At 55.6% G+C, this 19,289-nt stretch overlaps 2 protein-coding genes across 7 annotated transcripts; both read right to left on the bottom strand.

Moving 5' to 3' along the window:
• Positions 1–69: 69 nt before the first annotated feature.
• Positions 70–9,709, bottom strand: LOC114910601 (uncharacterized). Of its 2 annotated transcripts, none has more exons than XM_029252487.1 (17): positions 9,534–9,709; positions 7,281–7,616; positions 5,869–5,893; positions 5,241–5,372; positions 4,592–4,765; positions 4,236–4,453; positions 3,958–4,063; positions 3,812–3,853; positions 3,512–3,651; positions 3,323–3,382; positions 3,177–3,237; positions 2,512–2,714; positions 2,036–2,086; positions 1,889–1,940; positions 1,705–1,800; positions 1,531–1,569; positions 70–1,413 (listed from the first exon to the last, which is right to left on the bottom strand). In XM_029252487.1, exons 2-17 carry the CDS (start codon positions 7,449–7,451, stop codon positions 740–742), a joined length of 2,244 nt encoding a protein of 747 aa, XP_029108320.1. In that variant the 5' UTR covers positions 7,452–7,616; positions 9,534–9,709; the 3' UTR covers positions 70–739. The 2 variants fall into 2 exon arrangements, with proteins under 2 accessions (XP_029108320.1, XP_029108319.1); XM_029252486.1 differs by lacking the exon at positions 9,534–9,709 and adding an exon at positions 8,093–8,371.
• A 296-nt stretch (positions 9,710–10,005) lies between these two features.
• Positions 10,006–18,193, bottom strand: LOC108933844 (interleukin-17 receptor E). Of its 5 annotated transcripts, none has more exons than XM_029252491.1 (14): positions 17,755–18,193; positions 17,517–17,609; positions 16,400–16,412; positions 16,080–16,228; positions 15,894–15,959; positions 15,727–15,790; positions 15,481–15,644; positions 14,921–14,941; positions 14,708–14,755; positions 14,560–14,605; positions 13,850–14,001; positions 13,667–13,735; positions 12,995–13,244; positions 10,006–12,291 (listed from the first exon to the last, which is right to left on the bottom strand). In XM_029252491.1, the coding sequence occupies exons 1-14, from the start codon at positions 17,875–17,877 to the stop codon at positions 11,573–11,575; spliced, it is 1,977 nt and encodes a 658-aa protein (XP_029108324.1). In that variant the 5' UTR covers positions 17,878–18,193; the 3' UTR covers positions 10,006–11,572. The 5 variants fall into 5 exon arrangements, with proteins under 5 accessions (XP_029108324.1, XP_029108323.1, XP_029108325.1 ...); XM_029252490.1 differs by having other exon boundaries at positions 12,995–13,102; positions 13,193–13,244; positions 13,667–14,001; XM_029252492.1 differs by having other exon boundaries at positions 13,667–14,001; positions 17,757–17,807.
• Positions 18,194–19,289: the final 1,096 nt, after the last annotated feature.

Genomic DNA, 19,289 nt, shown 5'->3' on the forward strand with positions numbered 1-19,289 from the left:
TGAAATGATTCCATTCAATTCAATTTATTTTTTCCAAGCCCTTCTCACACAGTGACATAGAGTGCTGAACAAAGGACCAGAGACATAATACAAATAAAAAGCTGGCCATACAGTAAATTACTACAGTAACTATGTGATTATTTGAGCTGTAAGTAAGTGAACTGGCCATGGAGGAAAGGAAAAAACTCGGGCAAAAAACCATGTATATAAATTATTTCAATAATTAACTGTGCCATTATTAATAATTAATAATGCCCATATTAATTGCTGTTGGAATGCAAGTGGCTGTGGCAGGAGGAGGCGCACGCACGCACACGCACACGCACGCGCACACACACACACACACACACACACACACACACACACACACACAGGTTACATGCGCGCAGTGATGCTCCTCAGAGCGCAGGCAGAAAAAGCCCTCGTGTCCAAACGTCCAGAGCCGGACAGTTCCACACACTCACAGCTGTAGCTCCTTTCCTGTCACACTCTTGTGTCTTATGACACAGCGCTGTACCGCGGTACTCGCGAGAGAAGCTTCCGGTCCAGTCCAGCCGAGAGAGATGCTCGGGTCCTCGAAAGACACGGAAAGAAGATGAAAATTCAGTCGGAAGTTCGGCGTTTGAACTGCTCGACCTCAGGAAGGTTCTCCTGGGCCATCATCTCCTGTCAGTCCTAGGCGCTGGAGCACAAGGCATTCTGGGAACACGAGTCCTCCGGGACGCTCCTGCACCCTCCACTAGGGGGTGCCGTCGGGCCCCTCCAACGCCCAGCGCTGCAGGGGCACCGTCTCCCAGGTGTCCCCCCCACCGGACGTGCCCGTTGCCCGGAGACCGAGCGCCAGTGCGCGGGACGCCGCCCTCAAGCCACCCGCCCTCCTCCGCCGGCTCTGCCCTCGGCCCCCCGCGGCGCCAGCCAGCTCCGTGAGGAAGCCGAGGCTCTGCGAGGGCAGGCTGTAGAGCGCCAGGCCCCGGAAGGGTTCGGGGAGTGGCTGCCCGGCACCAAGCGGCACGGGGGGCAGCGCCTCAAACCGCGCCAGAACGAAGCGCTCGCCGGCGCGGCCCTGCAGGCGATCGGCCGCAACGCAGCTCAACGAGGCGCCGAACACGTCGGTGCGTGCCGGGCTCCGGGGGGCGCTCTCGGGCTCGCTGCGGGCCCACTCGTGGGCGCGCTGCCAGGCGGCCTGCGTCAGCAGCAGCGCCGCCTTGCCCCCGTGGCGCTGCAGGCGGTCGAGGCGTGAGTGCAGCCAGGGCACAGGTCCGAGGGCACTCAGCTCACGGCGGCTCCAGAGCTCGAGGGAGACGCAGAAGCCGAGGTGCGACAGAGACGAGCCCAGCTGGCACACGAGGGCGGCGACGCGCGGGTCCGAGTCCGGAGGGCACAGCAGCAGCACCTGGCCGCCCTCCACGGCCCCTGCAGGGTGAGGCAGCACAGTTAAGAGAGAGACACACACACACACACACACACACACTCACTGATTTACATGAGGGGAAGCAGCCAATAAGGCAGAAGAAAGCAGAATACACTCACCCCTGATGCTGCTGTCTTTGAACCACCTGGACACCAGACCTGGGAGCAGCACACACACACACAGTGGTCATGTATGAACCAGTAACAACCTGTGTGTGTGTGTGTGTGTGTGTGTGTGTGTGTGTGTGTGTGTGTGTGTGTGTGCGTGCATGTGCAGCGCGGAGTGACACCTACGTTTGAGGGTGCCATGCAACAGGTACATCGCCAAGATGCCTATACAGACGACCATGATGACGAAGAGCACCACCAGGCTCCAGCGGCTTCGAGCAGCTGCCGATCAGAGGTCAGAGGTCAGAGGTGTGACGAACCCACAGTAAAAACATTCCGAGACGTACGGAACGATGATGACATCACTCACAGGCCAGGGGACAGTAGGGGCCGAGCTCCACATCCTTCCCCTTCACCTTCATCTGGAGAGAGACAGAGAGAGGTCAGTGCCATCACGCACACACACACACACACACACACGCACAGAGCGCACCAGGTGTGCTGCAGAACGCCCTACCTGAGCACACAGGGACGGGTGCGGCTGCAGGTGAAAAAACCATCCACTTTTCTGCAGAACAAACAGGGCATCAGCAGGCTGTGCATCACTGTGGTCCGTCTTTGCTGCAGTGAAGCTGATTTACCCTCATTTACCCTGCTCTATCAACAGGTCAATAATTCTAAGTAGCCTCACAGTGTAATTCACTGTGGAGAGACGTGTCAACTAAATGACTTGGTAATAATAACAAAAGTAACAATAAGGACACCAAACTTGCCGTTGCGGCAGCGATATTATATTTATCTTAATCGAGGGCTGTGATTGACTGAGTGACAGACCTGCAGTGCCACGTAAGTAAGGCTGTATATGTTCATTGGCTGTGCACCACCCTGGTTTATGAAGGCGGGGGGCACATTGGCTGTTACTATAGAACTGCACTCTATTGCCCAGGGAGGGGGTGTGTGGGGGGGCTTGGGGGGGGGGGGGGGCTCACAGACCTGTCGCTCGCCCTGCAGACTCTGCCGCATCCCCTCCACCTCCCTGCAGCGGCTCGCCTCTGCCGCCCCCATCCGGCACGGCCACAGCTCCGCCTCCAGCCTGCAGGGGGCGCTCACGGTCCACTCCAGCACGGCCTCGTCCTCATGCGTCTGAGACGGTCTTACAGACACGGAAATATTGTCCCACACGTTCTGGAGGAACTCTGCAAGAAAGGGTCATTGCAGGTCGTCATTGCTCTGGACATTACAGGTCGTCACTGTGGTCATTAGAGGTCATTACTGTGGTCCTTACCATGGTCACTACTATGGTCTTCACCATAGTCATTACAGCTCATTACCGTGGTCATTACAGGTTGTTATTGTGGTCGTTACCCTGGTCATTACAGTCGTTACTATGGTCCTTACTGTGGATGTTACGATTGTACAATTTGTGCTGTTAGAGCTGCATGGATTCCAGCTTCTCTCCCATCTGTGTCTGATGACAAAGTGTCACACACAGCTCACAGCACACGTCAGCAGCGTGTCGAGCGGATCAGCAATACTTGCACAACGCGGTACGAGCACAGAGGCTGCGGTCAGGACCGTCTGCGGTGGACGTCTGGGGCCCCATCGTCTTAACGTGCCCCTGAGGCCCCGGAGCCTTCCGTAGGGGGCGGAGCTCTTACCTGTGCGGTTGAGGAACGGACACATCTGCACACGCAGCGAGTCTTTCTGGATCCACCACACCTGAGGTGTAAAGGACCGCGGTCAGAGAGCGAGAGACGTCACGCTGCATAGCAAGACGACAATAAACACGCAGCTGGGAGGATACCTGGAAGCACATGCAGGGGACGACTGAGCTCAGCGGGAGGGTGATTTTCTCGGTGCTCTTCTGTTGGTGCGCACACACACGTACACACACACACACACACACACACGGACAGACAGAAACCAGGGTCAGTTGTCCAGGATCAGGGTTCGAAACTCACCTCCCCGCCATGCCCCACCCCAGGTGACTCACCCACTGGCGGTAGGAGCACCTGTCTCGATCACCATACTTGATGCAGAGCCCCACGTCCAGGGCGCGTCTCGCGTCTCTGTCGTCCAGCTGCAGGGTGACCGCAGCGTTCTGACGGTCGATTACGGTCCGCAGTGCTGGGACTGGTCAGGGCAAAACGACCAATCAGAGGGTGGCCCAACAGGCAGAGTAGCACTGTTAAGGAGCACCGCTCACAGGTCACGGGGGACCAGGCCACAACACTGGACAGGGAGCGTCCAGCAGTTGCCCGGGAGCAACAGGAGCCCAGCATGGTAAACTCACCATCGCAGTGGGTCACGACCTGGTGCAGGGCCGGGGAGCAAACTGAGGGAGAGACAGGAGGGCAGGGTGAGCGACACACTTTGTTTGTGTGTGTGTGTGTGTGTGTGTGTGTGTGTGTGTGTGCGCGCGCACGCGCAAGCATTTACCGTCCTTCTTGGAGGGGAAGGTGAGCGAAAAGTTTTGCTGGAGGACCCACACTGTCACTTGGCTGTCGAACAAGACCTTTTCTGATACGACAAGGGAGAACCACACCTGTAGGAAGAGGGCGGGGTTAGGACAATAGGGTGGGATGGCAGGGCCAGGGCAGCAGGGTGGAGCCAAGGCAACAGGGCGGAGCCAAGGCAACAGGGCGGAGCCAGGGCAATAGGGCGGAGTCAGGACAATAGGGTGCGATGAGGACACCGAGTGTTACTCCCTGCTTTACCTCCGGCTGTTCGTGCCCCTGTGCCGCACCGGCGGGCACTGTGAACTCGACCCTCTTGCATGTGGGGAAGAGGTGCGGGACGCCATGACACACCCTCAGGGACACAGGTGATTCCGCAGAGCGAGCAGCAGGGGGCAGAGTGGCTCCTGTCTCGACTGGCACGGGACCAGAGAGCTGCAGGCTGAGCGTCGCGTTCTTTCTCTTGTTCCGCTTCTCACCTAAATCAGTGTTTAAAAATTCCCAAAAAGGGAACAATGGGTAAATGCAAAGTACAAGTGTGTGTGTGTGTGTGTGTGTGTGTGTGTGTGTGGGGGGGGGGGGGGGGGCGTAGTCTGCAGGACAGAGGGATATGTCACCTGGCAGTGTGGGGGGTGCATCTGGACCGCTCACGCTGCCTTCTTCTTTCCCCTCGTTCTCAGTGCGGTCGTATTCATCATCATCTCCACCTTCTATGTCATCGACGTGCTCACTGTCGTTATCATCGTCATCGTCATCGTCATCGTCACCCAACAGTTCCAGCTCCGTCCTCTCTGAGCCACACCGCAGAACACACAGCTCTCGTCACACACGCACGCACACGCACACACACACACGCGCACACTCTCCGCTGTGTATGTGTTTGCATCGCATCTCTGTGTGTGAGACGGTGAGCAGCAGGAGTTCCGACCCCAACACTCCATGGCGGTTGGAGACGCTACGCTGCAAGCGAGAGACCCGGGTTCGCATCTCCCTGCTGTTGGAACGTAGTGCCCTTGACCAAGGTACTTACCCCGGGATAACAGAGTAAAAAGTACTCTGCTGTGTAAATGGGTAAATCGGTGTAAGTAGCTCAGTGTACAAACCTCACACTGTAAGTTGCTTTGGTGAGACATGTCAGACAACAAACAGCAATAATAGTAATAATAGTGATGATGATGATGATGATGATGATGCGTTTGACCCTGCTCGCCTTCTCCCCCCCAGACGCACGGAGAGAGAGACGCACACGGGTACACGGCCGCCCACCCGTGACGGTGAGGTGTGTGACGATCTTCATGCACGGCACGCACTCCGCGCCTGCGGTGCAGCACAGCACGGCGCGCAGCTCCACTCGTCCCAGATCCACGGGCCCGGACGACGGCGTCCCGATGAGCTCGTCTGCGCAGGAGACACCAAACGGGGCGAGTTGCGCTGGAGGGACGGTGCGGTCGCCACCCGCACCGCCCACCGTCCACCAACGGGGCCCAAGACGGAAAACGTTGACGCGAAGAGGGAATCGGGTGCAAACATCCGTACGGAAATGTCGGAGCGCAGCTTGCGGTGCGGCGCGTTCAGTGCGAGGGTTCAAGAGGGGGGAAGTACCGTGTTTTACCCCTCGAGGCCCTCAGGAGGAGCAGAGCTTGGCACTCAGTCCACCGTGAGACACCGAGGGCAGGACCCTCTCTGAACCACAGCAAATCACGGTGAATCGCAGTGAATTATGCTGAATGACAGCAAACTGCGCGCACACACACACACACACACACACACACACACACACACTTTGTGTCCAGGTCAAAGACACAAAAATGCTCATGAGCTCAGTGATGTCGGCTCCTCGTCTTTCTCATTCATCACGCATGAGTTCACTCCTCCTGCCCCCTTTCAGACTCACCTGTGACCCTGCAGTCAGTCAACACCTGGGGTAAGAGAGAGAGAGAGAGAGAGAGAGAGAGAGAGAGAGGGAGAAAGAGAGAGAGAGTGAGCGAGCACCACAGTGAGACACTCACTCACACACACACATTTACTGGAAAACAAAATGCTCTGAGCCCCTCCACTTCAGGCCACTTGGTTCTCCCACTCACAGGAGCCCAAAATCAACAGTCTGTAGGGTCTCAGTCCTGTGTCCCTCAGAGCTGCTGAATCCCCCCACACTGAAGAGGGGTCTTGAACCCATCTCTCCGAGAGCCACTTCTGTCCTGATCCCCCGACAGCTCCATCAATGAGTCCAACACCATCTGCTATGAGTATCTGTGTATCTGCTATTGAATGTCACTTCTATAGGAGCTACTGGGGGGATGTGAACCAGCAACCTGGTTGTGTGACACACATACAAGCTGTGTGTCAATAGTCCTGTGTGTGTGCGTGTGTCTAAAGCTCTTTGTCCTCAAACAAGGGGATCAAACTGTGAAATGAGCCGGTGAGGTCAAGTCCCGTCATGATGGGACCCAATAACTGCTGTTTCAGTTCACTGAATACAGTGAAACGGAAAATTGTACTTCTGTGCTTCACAATAACAGCAGCAGCAATACATTTTATCCTTTCTTTTTTATTATAGAAATTATTTTGACATATTATGCTATGTTTTCACTTTGTCGTGATCAGTAACCAGGTGTCCATCGCAGGGTCGCAGGGTCCGCACTTTTATATATTCTATAAAAGCATATACTCCGTATTTTCACCCCCCCCCCGATCAATATGTTAGGGAAGCCTCTTCCTGAAGAGCTGGTGTGTAAAAGTGCGTTCTTCTCCTCCAGGGCATCAAAGGGCTGCTGTCACTCTGTCTTTTTTCTCACTTTAAACACTCGACCCTTTTACACAGTTTGTGCCCCAGAGCACAGCGCTGCACACACACACACACACACACACACACACACACACACACACACACACACACACACTCAGGAGCGGGAAGAGAGGCTCTGAAACAGAGTGTTTAAAGAGCGCGTGTTAATGTTGTTCCTGCATTTTTCTCCCCTTTCCTCTCAAATGCACACGCAGACACTTCCGCTTGCTCGTCTAACCCTTCGTCCGCACCTCACCTGGACGCACCGTGAACCGAGTCACAGTCGCCCGCCGCACTGGGGAAACTCGGGTGCGAGTGACGTCACCACCCAGCGGCTCGAGAGCCATCGGAAATTCCTCACGGAACGATGAGGGAGAACTTGGGCTCCGAGGAGGATCTCGGAGAGCCCGGTGACCCCTAAGAGAGTCGACTGTCGCCGGCCAGCCGCGCGCTCCGCGACGACAGCGACCCCCTCCTGGCCCGCCCCCCCATCTCCAGAGCCGCGGGGGGGCCCCGCCTACCTGCGCACAGGTGAGCCGCGAGCCGGCGCCGAGCTCCACCTTGTCCAGGTGTCCGGCAGAAGAGGGGGAGGGGGAGGGGGAGCAGGGCCTCGGGCACAGCAGCAGCACGGCGACGACGGACAGCGAGCGGAGGAGCGGAGCGCCCCCCCCACCGCTCCCGCGGGGGGACATGGCGCAGGAAGGGTCCGGAGTCCAGAGGGATCCTTTGTGAGCCGCAGGCACGGACGCGCGCGCGCCGCCTGGTTACTGTCCCTCCCTTGCGTGTGGCGCCTCGGCAACAACGAGCTCCACGTGCTGAAAGGAGACGCTGCAGTTCCGCGAAAGAGGAACTTGAGCCTGAAACACAAACGAACTCGTCCGAGTGAGAGAGGAGCTCAGCGCGGAGCGGTTTACACTTTTTACCCACTTGACACTCTTTTCACACTTTACACTGCTTGTAATGTCTACAGTTTTCGTAGTTTACACTATTCACCCTGTTTACAGGGGTTTACACTGTTACTGATTATACTGTTTACTCAGTGTTTCCAGTTTAAACGCTTTTCATAGTTTAGCGTTTTCACTATTTACCCATTTTACACTGTTTCCCCAGTATACTGACGTTTACACTGTTTTTACACTTTACTCTGTTTACTGAGAGTTTTCGCACTTTGTTTTCATATTTTCATAACAATTTTCATAGTTTACACCGTTTACCCAGTTTACACACGTGTGGTCCTGAGCTCGACGCCCACATGCGAAGCCACACAGACAGAGCAGCAGCGAAGACGTGTAGCCTGAAGGTTGCTGGTTCGAGTCCAGCTTCCAGTACTTACCTTGAAGGGCTCCGGCGAACACACACACACGCGCGCGTGCTGTCCAAGAGCGTAAAATTGAAAGTGTGAGATGAGGAACTAATGAACTCCTTGCGTGCCAATAGAAACGAGCGCTTGTGTAAAATCACTTAATAGTGTCATTGTAGCAGCGCCCTTCACGAGGGGATGTGATCTCTCCTCTCCTCCCTTTTTACCGGCACCGTTAAACCTGCTAGGAACACTGAGTCTCTCTGTCTCTCTCACACACACACACACACACACACCCACAAGTGGTGCTGTTACGCAACACTCGCCTGCCTCAGTGTTGGCCAACGGTGAGTAGGCGAGCCTCAGGGCAGGCGCTTCTGGGAAGGCCCTGGTCATCTGATCATGTCACAACCGGGCCGGACATGTTCGGAAGGGGGGGTTTGCGCGCATTCACAGGAAGCGATCCTGTACGATGGCCACACGCGCAGGAAACAGAGCCTCGGACTTGTCCTCCGACGTCTCACAGCTGGTGAGTCGCGCCGCGGTGCAACATCCCTGAACGGAGACGCACGGAAATGAATCAGAGTTCGAGGACTGAGGGGTGTGGCGGCCGTCTTGTGCGTGACAATGAGTGGCCCCACACACGCACATACACACACACGCACACACACACAGACGCGCGCACACACACCTAGCGCGAGACGCTCGGGGAAAACTGCCCCTCCCTGGGCAACAGCGAAAACTGGAAAACCAGCTTCCCGGTAGAGCAGCAGTCACATTCCAAACATGTCAGCGAGGTTGCTATGGTAACGGCGTCACGGGAATCATTCACGTTTTAGCGCTTAAATGGTATCTCAGCAGGTACAAGAACCCAGGAGCACAAGCAGCCCATGAAGAGCGGAAACGTGTGAGAAGAGCGCAGTGAAAAATAAACTCCGTCCAGTGTTTGCTGTAAGTGTGAGAAAGCGGGAATACTGAGCCCGTTTGAGGTGGACTCGAGCCCTTGGCCTCAGCCTCTTGACGCCAAAGTCCAAACACAGTGAAACTGCGTCTTCGCTGTCTTTTACGGAGACGCACCAGAGAGAGCGGTCCGCTCATCTCACATTTGGTCACTCGGTCGCACGTGACGGGCGAGAGCCCTTCGCTCACAGCCGGGGCTCCTCGAGGTGTCCTCTGTGCGTCCACGTCCTCACTGCTGGTCCCCACCGCTGTCCCTCAGTGCGTCCAGGTCCTCACCGCTGTCCCTCAGTGCGTCCAGGTCCCCACCGCTGTCCCTCAGTGCGTCCAGGTCCCCACTACTGTCCCTCTGTGCGTCCAGGTCCTCACCGCTGTCCCTCAGTGCGTCCAGGTCCCCACCGCTGTCCCTCAGTGCGTCCAGGTCCCCACTACTGTCCCTCTGTGCGTTCAGGTCCCCACCGCTGGCCCTCTGCGCGTCCCTGACAGTCCCAGGAGCCCTGAACCACTTTAAACCCACCTGCAGTTCTGCTTGGGCTCTGAGGTAACAGAAACCGAAAAAGTGGCTCCAGCTCGACTGGAATCCCGACAGGTGAGTCCAGCGATCTTGCGTTTCAGGCGCACCACCCGACCGGAAGCCCTGCCTCCCTGGGTCCTAGTGCCCCTCACACAGGCACGCGCACACATGACACACCCAGAGCTCACACACATTCTGTAAGGTTGGTGTTGGGTCGTGTCGCTTCTGTTAAAACATTTACATGTATTTATCTATCAGATGCTTTTCTCCGGAGCAACTTCCAATGAACTCGATGTAGTGTTATCAGCCCACACACCTTATTCACTGCAGAGACTTACGCTGCCAGATACACTTTTTACACTGGGTCACTCATCCATACATCAGTGGAACACGCACACACACCACGGGGGAGCCTGGACAGCGCGACTTTGGACTGCGGGAGGAAACGATACCACCTGGAAGAAACCCACCCAGAGAAGAGGAGGACATGCAGACTCCATGCAGACTGAGTGGGGATTGAACCCACGTCCTCTCGCACCACTTGCTGCGCCACAGTGCCACATTTAAAAGTGGACTTGAGACACAGCTGCCATAACAGCTGTCCACACACACCTGTGTGTGCCTCTGGGTTGATCCTGAGCATGTGGACACCTCCAGAAGTCTGTGTCCCGTGGACTGTCTGACCGTCTGACCCACCGAAGGCCACCTGTCCCAACCCATAATGTTGTGATGTTGACGGGCCGGGTCACTGCATCGCTGTAGAAGATCCAGGTCGTCTCACCTGCTGCTGCTGTGTTTATTCCCTGTGCTGTTTTTACCTGCTCTTTACACCCCACGAGCCACCCGGGCCGTTCCCGGAGGAAGTGGACCTTTCTGACCGCGTGGGGGCGGGCGCTCTGCACACTGACCGTTACGCTGCACATCACACATGGTGACCCCTCCCTGCGGCTCACAGTGGTGCTCCTCCTTTCCTCGAACCCTCACCCCTGGGAAACTGAGCTCCATTCACTCCAACAAAGTGGCTTGTAGAAGTTCAGCAAAGAACCACAGTGCCATAGTGTTTCGGATACGTTTGTACCGTGGTAGAGACACGGTGGAACCCTGGTGAAACATTAACCGCGGTGCAGCCGGGTTCAAAGTCCAGGGCGGAAAGTGCATTTGGAATTAATGTATGTTGGTACATGGAAATATTCACATATCAATACTGATACAGTAATGTTACACTGTTGTTACACTTATCATATTGTTCATTAACTGCTACACAAGTATTAGACAGTTAATTACACAGTTTTACACTGTTACTAGTACTCTGAAGGCTCGTGGTGCTGCTTCCCCATACTTGTGATCCTGGACTTCTTCTTTCTCTGCTGCTCTTACCACTTTTACTGACTTTACTCTGTTTGTTGGATTTCCTGTTGTTCTCCAGTTCTCCAGTTGTCCAGTCCCCCCTCCCCCCTCCCCCCCGTGGCACCTGTTTTCAACAAGAGTCATTTATTTTTTCATTTATCATACAGCAAGGTAACTGTTACTACAGCAGAAGGTGGGATTCCAACCCAAGTCTTTCAAGTGGAAAGCAGCAGTAACGTCAAAGTCTCACCACTGTGACCCCTGCTTGTGGGGGGGGGGCAGCTGCACGGTGTGATGAGCAGCTCCACAGGAACACTTGTCCTGTTAGACTGGTCTGTGTTGTGCCATCTGGGTGGGGGGGGGGGTGAAAACGTGAACCGTCCCGGGTGCGACTCGCTTCTCGCGTTTCCAGCCAACGAGCTCCGCCTTGAAGCGTCGACGTGTCTCAGCTGATTTCCTTTCGCTCAGGTACGAGGGGGCGGTCCAGGGAGCCCCGCCCTCCTGCCAGCCAGCGCCAGCAACCTTCACGTCAAGGAGCTTTCGAGTGTCTGCACACTATAGCACGAGGAGGCCGGAGTATGACAGTGTGTGTGTTTGCGTGTGTGTGACAGCTCACAGTACATGTGTGTCATTCATCTCCATGCTGCTCCTCTTCACACCTCCAGCACTTCTAGGGACCTTCTGCGTGTCGGAGCTCACGGTGCGTCTCGAGCCACTGTCCCTGCGGACGCGCGTCCGCTCCCGTCGGTCCCACCGCCCACTTTTCCCGCTTCCTTGGTTGGCAGCCAGGGCCGCAGCTTCTGCGCCATCCGTTTGGCAGCCACCCGTGCCTCGATGCTGCTGTTCAGGCTGTGCCAACAGCGCCACCTGGCGTCCGCGGGCCGCTCGCGCAGTGCCTGCAGCAAGGCACCGAAGTCGCGGGGCAGCTGGAAAACGGGAAGCTGGCGGAGCTCCTGCGGGACGTCCCTCTGCTCGCACAGGCCCTGGAAACACACGAGGGCAAAGCCGTGGCAGGGGTCGCCACCTTGCAGCGCTCCCCGCAGGTATGCCAGCGCTGCCCTCAGGATGGGGGCGGTAAGAGCGCTGGGCTCTGTCGCGCCACCGTCCGGCTCCTCGGGTTCCGGGGACCCGACACCCCCCAGGCTCTGGTACGCCCTCTTGCCCTCTGGGCTCCAGATGAGGAGCACGCGCCCCCCTGCGCCCCGCACCGTCTCACACTGTCCGTAGAGCCAAGGCAAGGGCCCCAGGTCAGCCACGCTGCCGCCCTCGCCCTCGCCCTGCGCCAGGAGGGCCGTGCGGACACGGGCTCGCAGCTCCGTCTGCAGGATAGAGGCCAGGGCACACATGGCGGACACATGCTGCGTCCGCTCAGATGAGCTCACGAGTAACACGGGTTTGTGCTGCAGCTTCCAGCCTGGGGGGGGGAGGGAGGGAAGCGACGGTCACAGGGGGGTCAGTACCTCCACATGTCTTACTGCTACAGCTCTATTGCTTTTACACTCGTCAGCGAGTAGCATGGCGAGCAAACACGGTCACAGAGAACGTGAGGTGGCAGGTTTGAGACCCGCTGTGCACCTCTGCAACAGCCACGAGTAAAGGTGCGCAGCCTGGACTTGTACCGTGCGAATGAGCCAGTTGCACGACTGCATCCAGCAGGAAAAGTGGTGGCTAAGGCATCAAAGAACGATGTCCCGTCATAGCGCAAGGCGCCACTAGGGGGAGTGTGTGTTAAAGTGGAGCAGCAGGACGCGGGGCGACAGAGTCACTGACAGCGACACGCTCACCCTTAAACGAGCAGAAGAATGACTGCGCATTTCATCCTGCGCAGGTGGGCTCTGAGACTGTGTGTGTGTGTGAGAGAGAGAGAGAGATCAGTGTTTGCGGCACCGTTCGGATACACTCGTACTCGTGAGCCCCCGCAATAACAGACTCCTATTTGTTTCTGTCAACAATGAAAAGTTGACACACAAATGCAACTCTTCATAAAGCTCTTTCACTCTTCAGCCCTAATTAGCATATCATAAATGACGTTGCTGTCTCTGCTACACACTGTGAACACACCCTTGAGTCCCCGTCACACCTGTACAGGTATCCATGACAACCGTTTCCTCCCTTACCTGTCTGCCTCCTCTGGGCCACACGGTAACTCAGGTAAACCGCGGACACGGCACACAAGAGCACAAGTACGGCTGCCATGGCAACGAGGCCCCATCTGCGGTGCAAGCCTGAGGAGGAAGAATGCGTGAGGGGTGGGGTCACGGGGAACGAGCCGCAGCGACCGGTCGACGGCACGGAAGCTGCCGGAAAACACGTACAGTCGGGGCAGAAGAGCCTCCGTCCCAGAAGAGGGGGATCCGAGCACCACACCTGAGGGGGGGGGCAGACAAGAGTCAGTGGCACGTCTGTGGGAGACGTTGGTGCCCGCTGGCAGGGTTCAGTACCCTCTAGCTCAGTAACAATAATAATAATCATAACAATGGTAACAATAATCATAATGAGAACTTGAACAAGGGCATCAACAGAGTGGTCTGGGCTTCCGTCATTCGGAATGCGGGCCTTTTGGGAATCGATTTTTCACTTCCTGTGAAGCACCTTGAGAGAACACAGTTAAAGGCGTCGTGCAAAACCAAGCATCATCATCATCGTTATTGTTGTCGTTCATCGTGTTCGTGGTCCAAGAACAGTAGGACACAGCACAGCAGACACACGCACACCGAAGAAGTGCTTTCTGACAAAGAGCTGAGAGCAGCATACCTGGACGTGAGCAGACAGACACCTGTTCACACTACCTGCACACACAGCCCCGCTGGGTCATGGGAAAAAGGGATGAGCAACTGCGGTTGGCCGACTCCCTCTTCCTGCGGAACGGGGAACAACGCTGTGTTAGGGGACTTCGGGCTGAGCGTCTTTTTTTCTAAGCGCACACACACACACACACACACACACACACACACAAGCTCCCGCTCCTTCACCTGGCTGACAGAGTGAACTGTGCCGTGGGACACACACTCTTGCCCTCGCAGGACACACAGCTGAGCCGAAAAGGATGCTGGGATCGAGGAGGTGAAGAGCACACGCATGTGGCGGATGGCGGGAACCACGTCAGCGCTCCACTGAGTCAGTCCTGGACAGGGTATTGAAGACCATCATCCCTATCAGCATCAGATTTTGTTCAGCCAGAGGTGACTTACCTTGTTTGGACAAAGTAAAAGTACAATGTAACAAGGTTACTTGATGACACTGACATGAAGAGAGTCCAGGAAGAAATAGTGCGTTGCAGCGCAAACACAAAATCAACCCGGACCAAAGTGGAACAAAGAGCACAACTTCACAAGGGGCAGAACACAGGTGAAAGAAAAGGGCTCCGAGAGACACTGCGGATGCTGGGGGGGGGCTGGGGGGCACAGTGGGGGTGAAGGAGGAGTCAGGTACTGAGGAGCAGAGCCACGGAGCACCTGTGTGTTCCTCACCTGGCCTCCTTTTCCAAACAGGGACATTTGGAAGAGCGCCTTCGAGAAAGGCTTTACGGTAACGAGACCGCGTGGACCGTACTCGAGCACCACGGCGACCGCAGAGGAGCGCATCCCCCGTTGGCAGCGGCATGCGCGGAAATCCCAGCTGCCTGCACGCAGCGCACACGACCGCACGCACACGACCGCAAGCCCTTCGCTTGCATTCTTACCTGGCGCAAACCGGCAGAAGTGCTTTGCGGTGCCATTGAGAGCCAGCTGCAGGGTCGAGAGGGTGTCGGTGAGAAGGACCGCGGGACACACGAACATTCTTCACTAACACGCGTGTCTCATGCGCATTGTCACGTGCGCATCGCTCACCTGCACACACATGTCGGGGTGCTGGTCCACAGAAGAAATATCGTACTTCTAGAGGGGGAGAGAAAACAAGAAGCATTCAAAGCAAGACCTGCACCCGCCAGCTACAGGGGTCCAGAGACACGTGTTGGACACGCGTCCGTTGGAGGACGTGGCTCAGGTGGGCTGTCTGGGACATGGCAGGTGGACCGAAGCTCTCGCTGACGGGACACTTACGGTGAGGATGGGACTTGCGTGCTGTGGACCATAGGAGAGCACATGGTCACCCTAGAGCAGGAGTCACTAGGCAGCATCAGCACGACACCGTGGAGACATGGGCTGTGTGTGCGTGTGTGTGTGTGTGTGTGTGTGTGTGTGTGTGTGTGTGTGTGTGTGTGTGTGTGTGTGTGCGCGCGCGCGCGCGTGTGTGCGTGTAGCTCTGCGGAACTGGACGAACCTCTAACTGCGGTCACCTTTAGCGACACGGCATCTTAGACCAGGCATCGGGTGCGCAGACAAGGACACATTAGAACCTAACCAATACGCCACCTGGTGGCCACATCACTATTAATTCCCAAGTAAATGTACTTTAGAATCACACGTCTGCATCTAAGTATCTCTTTCTGCTAGTGTAATGAACACGTTGTATTTTCTATGAGATGTACATCGCTTTGGAGAAAAGTGTCTGCTAAATGAATACATGTACATGTAATGTAAGTACAGTAAAACACAGTGTGTGTGTGCATGTGTGTGTGCGTGCGTGCGTGCGTGCGCCGGCCCACCTGAAAAACACTCACCGAATGCAGGACACTCAGCGAGGAGTTGGCGATGCGGAGGCAGTCGGGAACCGTCCCTGGGAGCCTCCAGCAGAGCGTGGCCGAGGGCCTCAGAGGACACTGGGAAATCCAGAGCAGAGTGACCCCGGTGACCTCAACGCTGCTGGAGCGCCACACTTCCGCACCTGCAGCGGCACAGTCGCACACGGTCGCACACGGTCGCATGCACACCGGACACAGGCCTAGCGGACACAGAGCTCAACTCACCGTCCAGCTGGTGCTCAAAGGGGCAAACAACGGTGCGGAGCGCGTCACGGAATCGGAAGTACACCTGGACACACACACACACACACACACACACACACACACAGAGGAGAGGATCAAGCATTGCTCTAAAGGATGCTGCGGTCCCAGCTCAGAGCTCAGGTGCTCACCTGCACACAGAGACACGGCAGGAGGTAGGGGAACCTGAGCGTGGCGTTCGGAGAGTGTGCCGTCACCTGTAACGCACACACACACGCTCAGCAGTTAGAGTGAGCGCGATGCAGACGGACCGTGCCATCTGGGATGCGAACACACCAACACACGGCAGTGGGGTGACGGGCGATGGGCGGAGTTACCAGGTCGACCACAGCAGGCGAGAGCTCAGAGCAGGTGTCCTTGTGCTGCTGGTAACACAACCGCACCCGGATGTCAAACTCCGTTGCCACGGAAACGGTCAGGGTGCGAGCAGGAACATCCACTCTGAGGGTGAAGTTGGGCCTGGACTCTTCCGGAAAGAGCATAGAGAGAGCAGCGTTCAAACTGAGCGCAAATGTGTTTATTAACCGTTCATGTAGCGCTGCCGGTCAGCGCTTCCTTCTGCGGTGCGAACGCAGAGCCCCCCCGCGGGCTGGGGCACCACGACCGTTGGCAGGGCTGCGAGAGCATGTGGACTCACCTTGCAGCTGCACCTGCAGAGAGAGCACAAAGACCACGTGTTCAAAATATGACCGCACGTAGCAAGCAGAAGCCAACACGCATCCTGCGAGTCTGATTTACAGAAACGATCATTAGATGCGGACCGAATGTCAGACGAGAGTACGGCGGCGATGCCGTCCCACGCTCCGCGTGCAGTCCCTCACGCGTCCCTCACACGTCCGTCACGTCTCCCTCATGTGTCCCTCACGTGTGGCACTGAGCCCAGCGCTCGCTCTGCTGCACCAACCCCAACCCCAACCCCAACCCTAACCCTAACCCTAGAAACAGAGACGGAGTGTGTTTCCGCCTTAATTCAACTCTCTTCCACAGTGTTTAAAGCGAGTCTCCGCGGTTCCTGAGTGTCAACGGTCAGTAACAGGACGAGGAACGTTGAACTGGCACCGAAAGGAGTTTGTGCACAGAATGTATTTTTGAATGTGAATCAAATGGTAAAAGTAGGGTAAAACGAGAAGTATTTCCATGTAATACAGCTAAGGTGTACCCAAGAGTTTTACATGCGTGACCCGTAACGTGGAAGTCGTTTTATTCCGGAGCGGCTTGAAGGTGAGGACCAGCGAGCAAAGTGACGTGACCCGAGCGGGCCCGGGTTCGAAATAAACATAACAATAAATAAGAATAAAAGCAACGCCGAGCGAAACTTCTCAATCGGTTATCAGCGATCAATCAACGACAGAAGATCACTGTCCGGCGGCGCAGAGGCCCACACCGCAGAGTCCAGTCAGGCCAGCGGACGACGTCAACGGCAAAGGGTAAAGGTCGGCGAGAGACCGATGCGCCGACCACATGCGGTCTTCTCTCAGGACCGCCTTGCACCACACCGTTGAGCCCCGCCCCCCCCCCCCCGGGTCAACACCTGCACCCACAGCCCACCGGTCAGCGGGTCCGACCCGTGCCCGCTGGTGTCCAGAGGTGTCCAGGGGTGGCCAGAGAGGTGGCCAGAGGTGGCCGCACATCATCATGCCATGGCTCCTGAACGACAGCACAGCTTCTTTTCCTACTTCTCTTTATTTACATTGATTTCATTTATCGTAAAAGAACAGGAAAAGCTCATTTTACCCCTTAAGCTTAAAACTGACCTGGCTGCACCGGTGATGCGCCGCCAGCAGCGCCAGCAGCAGCAGCAGCGCGAGGGCGGCGCGCGCGGCTCCACACGTGCGTGCCATGCGGCTCTGTCAAAAAACAGAAAGAAAGAAAAAATACCGCAAGTAAATGTTAAAACAAAAAAAAAAAGTTTCCAAGACTGAAAAAGCGGGATGCAGTCAGGAGAGCGCGGTAGCGGCGCGCGGACGGACGGACGGACGGACAGCTGCTCACACCGAGTCCGAGTGTGCGCGAGTGAGCGCGAGCCCGGCAGCGCGTGTGGGAGGGCCTCGCGGCTCCTGCGCGCGTCACACACGAGAGCGAGCTGCCGGGAAACGGCCGCGCGACGACAGACATCAGAGCAAACAGCGACCGCTCGTCCTCAGTCCGCTGCGACGACTTCCTGCGCTCGCGAGCTCCCAGTTCCGCTGCGCTCTGCGCTCGCGAGCTGCCGCTGCTGTGTTTTTTACTAAAAAGGGGAAAACGAAAACTTTCTGCTTCAAGAGATTAATTTTCAGTGGGTTTTCAAGCGTCCCGGCTGGGAAAATATTATAATAAAACGGAATCGTCCCGTTTTGCAGGGATAACAGTTGCGTTCCGCATTAAAACCATAACGCGGTTGCCCCGTAGTATTTTAAACCTTCAGACACGATTTAAAAGGATTCATTTATTACATGAGGTACATGATGCATTTAATTTGGGGGGCGCAGTGGGTTGGCCCGGGTCCTGCTCTCCGGTGGGTCTGGGGTTCGAGTCCCGCTTGGGGTGCCCTGTGGCAGACTGGTAACCCCCGATCCTGGGTGTGTCCCCTCCCCGTCCGGCCTCACGCCCTGTGTTGCCGGGTTAGGCTCCGGTTCCCCGTCTGGGACAAGCGGTTCAGGCAATGTGTGCGCATTTAATTTATTGCATGCATAAACTTGGCAGAGTGTTAAAAGATTAGGAAAAGAAATCGCGAAAGGGATGTGAAACAGCTGTGCTGTGTGTGAGTCCGACTCTCTGGGCCTAGTTTATCGCCTCAGAACTGACTGCTCTCGACTCCTTCATCGTAGCTACCGACCGAGTGCTGCGAGAAGTGACAAGGAAAGAGAAGGGACTTATTTGAATTTGTGTCTGTTCATTAAAGTTGAAAAGAAATCACTCAAAAGGACTGTGAGTTTGTTGCTCATCAGTTGTCTAACAAGTGTGCATAAATCGCCCGACAGACGATAGTGATGATGTGTGTAATGGTGTGTGACACTTTAGCGTGGCCTTAGAATTAATTTATTTTTTACAACTGACATGTATGTCAGTGAGATAAAAGCAAATAAAATGTGTCTCAGATTCATTTTAGCATTTAATTCAGTCAAGCAGAGACTTCTTGTCACACATGTATATGAGCTACAAAGAAATTCAGTGTCCCTTATGCCATCCCTTATTTTCCTATAAAGAACCCAGAAGTGTCCCTTATTTTCTTCTGCAGGGTTTGGAATGCCTAGATTTCAGCTAAAAAGAAGAAAATTTAAGGTGTGCAAATGAAAGCAGTGGCTCATTTTGTTCCTTGAATAAACGCATAGGGGGCAATAAAGGAAAAAGCTACATTTTTTACTGTTTATACTTATACTTAAATGCGAAGCTCAGCGAACACCTGAACATCTGAAACAGCAACCCGAGCCTCGAACACCATCAGTCTTCTCTAGACTCAACCATTTCTAACTTTTAAATGTTCCTTTTTATTGTTTCACTATTACCTTTTATTATTCTTATTAGTAACCTTATTGACACATTTGACC

Source organism: Scleropages formosus, chromosome 5 (assembly GCF_900964775.1).
Source record: "Scleropages formosus chromosome 5, fSclFor1.1, whole genome shotgun sequence".
Lineage (NCBI taxonomy): Eukaryota > Metazoa > Chordata > Actinopteri > Osteoglossiformes > Osteoglossidae > Scleropages > Scleropages formosus.

What these genes read in the sequence shown, in the direction of transcription:
- LOC114910601 (XM_029252487.1), bottom strand. Translation starts at nt 7,451, where the DNA reads ATGTCCCCCCGCGGGAGCGGTGGGGGGGGCGCTCCGCTCCTCCGCTCG. An exon ending in TCCGTTCCTCAACCGCACAG is followed by an intron (nt 2,715 to 3,176) that starts GTAAGAGCTCCG and finishes CCTTTCTTGCAG; the next exon opens with AGTTCCTCCAGAACGTGTGG. An exon ending in GTCTGCAGGGCGAGCGACAG is followed by an intron (nt 2,087 to 2,511) that starts GTCTGTGAGCCC and finishes TTTGTTCTGCAG; the next exon opens with AAAAGTGGATGGTTTTTTCA.
- LOC108933844 (XM_029252488.1), bottom strand. Translation starts at nt 17,877, where the DNA reads ATGTCTGTCGTCGCGCGGCCGTTTCCCGGCAGCTCGCTCTCGTGTGTG. An exon ending in CTTTGAGCACCAGCTGGACG is followed by an intron (nt 15,645 to 15,726) that starts GTGAGTTGAGCT and finishes GTGCCGCTGCAG; the next exon opens with GTGCGGAAGTGTGGCGCTCC. An exon ending in CAGCGGGGCTGTGTGTGCAG is followed by an intron (nt 13,245 to 13,666) that starts GTAGTGTGAACA and finishes CCCCCCCCTCAG; the next exon opens with GTGTGGTGCTCGGATCCCCC.